This window comes from Carlito syrichta, unplaced genomic scaffold (genome assembly GCF_000164805.1).
Source record: "Carlito syrichta isolate Samal-C Ts95f unplaced genomic scaffold, Tarsius_syrichta-2.0.1 Scaffold304499, whole genome shotgun sequence".
Classification (NCBI taxonomy): Eukaryota; Metazoa; Chordata; class Mammalia; order Primates; family Tarsiidae; genus Carlito; species Carlito syrichta.
In genome coordinates this window covers 140,776-144,456 of record NW_007248595.1, presented here as the reverse complement: position 1 = coordinate 144,456, position 3,681 = coordinate 140,776, and the positions used below count along the sequence as shown (strand labels likewise).

Genomic DNA, 3,681 nt, shown 5'->3' with positions numbered 1-3,681 from the left:
GGGGCCGGCCGCGGACCCGGGCACCCCGGCTGGAACGCGGCCCGCCTCGGAGTTGCTGGCGCCAGCGGCCCACGCGGCCCACCTCCGCCGTTTCCATGAAGAGCGAAGCGGCCTTTCGAGAACTCGGGCCTGCCCTTTTCCGCCAATAGACACACGTGTGCTTGTGAGCCACGGCCCCACACTGCCGCCCAGGCCGGAGTGCAGAGGCACAGTCACAGCCCCCGCAGCCTCGCCCGCTGGGCTCGGTGAGCCTTCGCCTCCGCCTCCCGAGTAGCCGGAGCCACAGGTGCACGCCACCACGCCTGGCCCGTCTTTTACTGCCCAGGCTGGTCTCCAACCCCTGGGTTCAGGCAGGCCCCTCGCCTTTGCCTCCCAAACTGCTGGGGTGCTGCGTGAGCCGCTGTGCCTGGCAGCGATTATGTTTTTAAAACATCTCTTTAAACAATCAATAGAGGCGTGTATAGAAAATCCAAGCCGTAGAAAAAAATCGCACAAGGCGTAAGTTTTTCGCTCGTCCTGTCCCCAGAAGCAGTCAGTAACAAACATACTCTGTCGTAAGCAACGTTGCCAAGAAATCAGTGTGAAAACGTCTTTGAGCCGGGCTCGGTGGCTCAGCCTGTCATCCTGCACTTGGGAGGCCGAGGTGAGGGGATGGCCTGAGCCCGCCGGTTTGAGACCCACCTGGGCAACTTGGCGAGACCTCATCTCTACAATAAATCAAAAATCAGCCAAGTGTGGTGGCGCGCAACTGTAATTTCAGCGACGCTGAGGCAGAAGAATCGCCGGAGCCCAGCGGGTCGAGGCTGTGGTGGCCAGAGCGGTCACTGCACTCCAGTCTGGGCGACAGAGTGAGACTCCAACTCAAAAAAAGAAAAAAGTCTTTGGCCACCGGTGGGACAATTATCTGTTGGATACATTCCTAGACATGGAATTGCCGGGGTAGAGGGACTGTGTAGATTTTCTGGTTCTTTGGGGGGGCAGGGACATTTCTCACTATGCTGCCTTGAACTCCTGGGCTCCACCAATCTTTCCGCTTCAGCCTCTGACACTTGTGTGTTTTTATTTTGGAAGATGCCATGGGCGTCCCCAGTGAGGCCGCAACAAGCATGCCTCAACCTGCAGTGGGAGAAGCGGGGGTTTTCCCACATCCTTGCCAGCACCTGTGTTATCACGGCCCCCTCAAGTATATTTTCAAGTTCCCACTGGAGGCTGGGTGCGGTGGCTCACACCAGTCATCCTAGTGCTGTGGGAGGCTGAGGCGGGATTGCTTGAGGCCAGGAGTTTGAGACAGCCTGGACAACACAGTGAGACCCTGTCTGTAGAAAATCTAGCTGTCACTATGGCTTGAGACACATCTACCTGGTGGTTTTGGGGCCACAAGACCCCCTCCACGTGTCCCAGTGACCACTCTCCCATGGGACAGACATCCCCAAGCACTTGCCACCCCCAAGCTCCCTCCCTTCCAGGCTGTGGCTGTCTGCAGTCAGGGTGATCGAAGCCCAGGCCCCACCCTACTCACTCCACAACCCTGTGCCCACTTCTCCAAAGTGGCTAGACCCGGGCCAGAGGGTCTCCGCTGAGCACGGCCCATGCGTGTTGGCCGATCCACTGTGTGAGGCACCTGCAATGTCCCCAAGTCACTGACTTCAACCCCATGAAAGGCCTGGCCCCGCCCCTCCTCCACCCTGCAGGCCCCCATTCTGCCCTCTGGACTCAGCACTGAAGTCCTCCTGTCGGGAGGACTTCGCGGAATCTGAGTTCCAGGGGCCTGGCCTCGTTCTGCCGAAGGGGCGGGGGTCACGGGGCACTTGGCGAGTCACGGTCCCCCCGACCTGCCGCCTCCCCTGCTCCGCACTCCAGGCCTCCCAGGACCTAACGCCTCGTGCCCACCCAAAAGGCAGCCCAGGGGGCTTGCAGCGCGAGGGCCAGGCCGGCGGCTTTATTTGAGCTTGGGCATGATGCGGATGAACAGGATCACGCTGATGAAGATGGAGCAGACGGCGACGAGCACGGCCCAGAGCAGCCAGTCCACCGACTTCTGCGCGTGCTGCTCCAGCCGCTCCGACTCCGTCCTCAGCTTCTCCAGGTTCTGGTCAGCCATCTTGAGCGAGTGAGACAGGGTCTGCCGGTGACATGGAAAGGGTGTCCACAGGACTGGGCCGAGGCGGCCTCTCCCTGCTGCTCGTCAGGGCCGTGACCTCTGTTAGGAACACCACCTTTGCTTTCTGCCAAACGCCTGCTCATCCTGCAGGGCCAAGCCACACCGCCGGAGCCAGGAAGCCCTCTCCAACGCCCTGGGGCGGAGCCCAGCGCCTTCCCACAGCCCACACCTGGTTGTCTTTCTTGATGACGCTCTGGGCGGTCAGCGTGTTGGTCTTGAGGCTGCGAGCAAGGCCCAGCATCTCCTGGGCCAGCCTCTCCTGGAGGTCTTGATGTCGTTGCAGGACGAGGTCAAGCTCAGCCGCTGACTGCTTCTCGTCCGCTGGCCTGGACCCGGCCCCTCCACTAGCCCACGAGTGGCAGACACAAGGGCGTGAGAGACGGGGCAGGAAGAGATCAATGTGTTTCCAGGGAAGCCAGGGTTGTGTAGCCAGCTGCCAGCCTGTGCGGGCCTCAATCTCCCCTTCTTTGTTTTCCCTTTTTTTGAGAGACCGGGTCTCCCTCTGTCTCCCAGGCTGGAGTGCAACAGCATGATCACGGCCACTGCAGCCGAGACCTCCTGGGCTCAAGGGATCCTCTCGCCTCAACCTCCCGAGTAGCTGGGACTACAGGTGCCACCACGCCCAGATAACTTATTTTTTAGTAGGGACGGGGTCTCGCTCTGTCGCTCAGGCTGGTCTCAAACTTCATGGATGACAAGGCGAGATGCCACGGTGGCTGGCTGCCCCTGCTCGGCTCTGGCTTCAGTGGGTGCCTGAGACCCTCGTGGGAGAGCCTCCGTGGCCCCGGGTTTCTCTGCAGCCCCAACACCCCCACCGCCCAAGCAAGGCCGCTACTCACGCTCTCCTCCGCACATCCAGCTCGGGCTCTGAAAGCAAACAGGCCAAGTGGGAGAAAGGGGGTGGGCTGTCAGCCCCAGCTCCCCATCGTGGCCTGTGTCACGTGAATGCCGTGGAGCACTGGCTGCTGCCCCAGGCGCCTGGCCGTGCCCGAGAGCTGACAGGGTCCTGCCTCTCGGGGGGGCTCCCCAGGCACCGTCCCCAGCCTGGCCCACGGGTGGGGAGTGAGCTCTGTTCCCTCGGGGGCCACCTCCCCAGGGCCTCCATCCAGGCTTAACTTGGCAGGGCTCCAGGCGACATGCTCCCCGGACCAGGGAAGCCCAGAGGAACCCGGCTGGGCACGGGAGTGTGGCAGCACGGGCACTGCCCTCTGCATCCAGGGTGACCCACCTGTCGAGTCCTGTGGGAAGGAGGGGCCCCGAGTCAGCCACCCTGTCCTGTCAGGACCTCCCGCCCGCAGCTGGGGCCCGGGACACATCCCGTGGCCTCTGAGCCCGCTTCCTCATCTACAAGCTGGCCACAACAGATCACGCCGCGAAGGTGACCTGTTCCGTGAAAAGCGCGCAGGAGAGCACTTGCCCAACCATCCTACGGGCGAAGAAACGTGCCCAGCCCGCCGCGCGTCGCAAGCCAGGCGCCACGCGCTCCGCGACCAACGCCAGGCCTGCCCAGACGCGCGCCC

The 3,681-nt window shown here is 62.4% G+C and overlaps 1 protein-coding gene across 1 annotated transcript; it reads right to left on the bottom strand.

Annotated features, from left to right (window-relative positions):
- Positions 1 to 1,911: 1,911 nt before the first annotated feature.
- USE1 (unconventional SNARE in the ER 1) lies at positions 1,912 to 3,505 on the bottom strand. The gene is made up of 4 exons (XM_008060054.2): positions 3,390 to 3,505; positions 3,001 to 3,028; positions 2,331 to 2,505; positions 1,912 to 2,122 (listed from the first exon to the last, which is right to left on the bottom strand). Exons 1-4 carry the CDS (start codon positions 3,475 to 3,477, stop codon positions 1,940 to 1,942), a joined length of 474 nt encoding a protein of 157 aa, XP_008058245.1. The 5' UTR covers positions 3,478 to 3,505; the 3' UTR covers positions 1,912 to 1,939.
- Between the last annotated feature and the right edge of the window lie 176 nt (positions 3,506 to 3,681).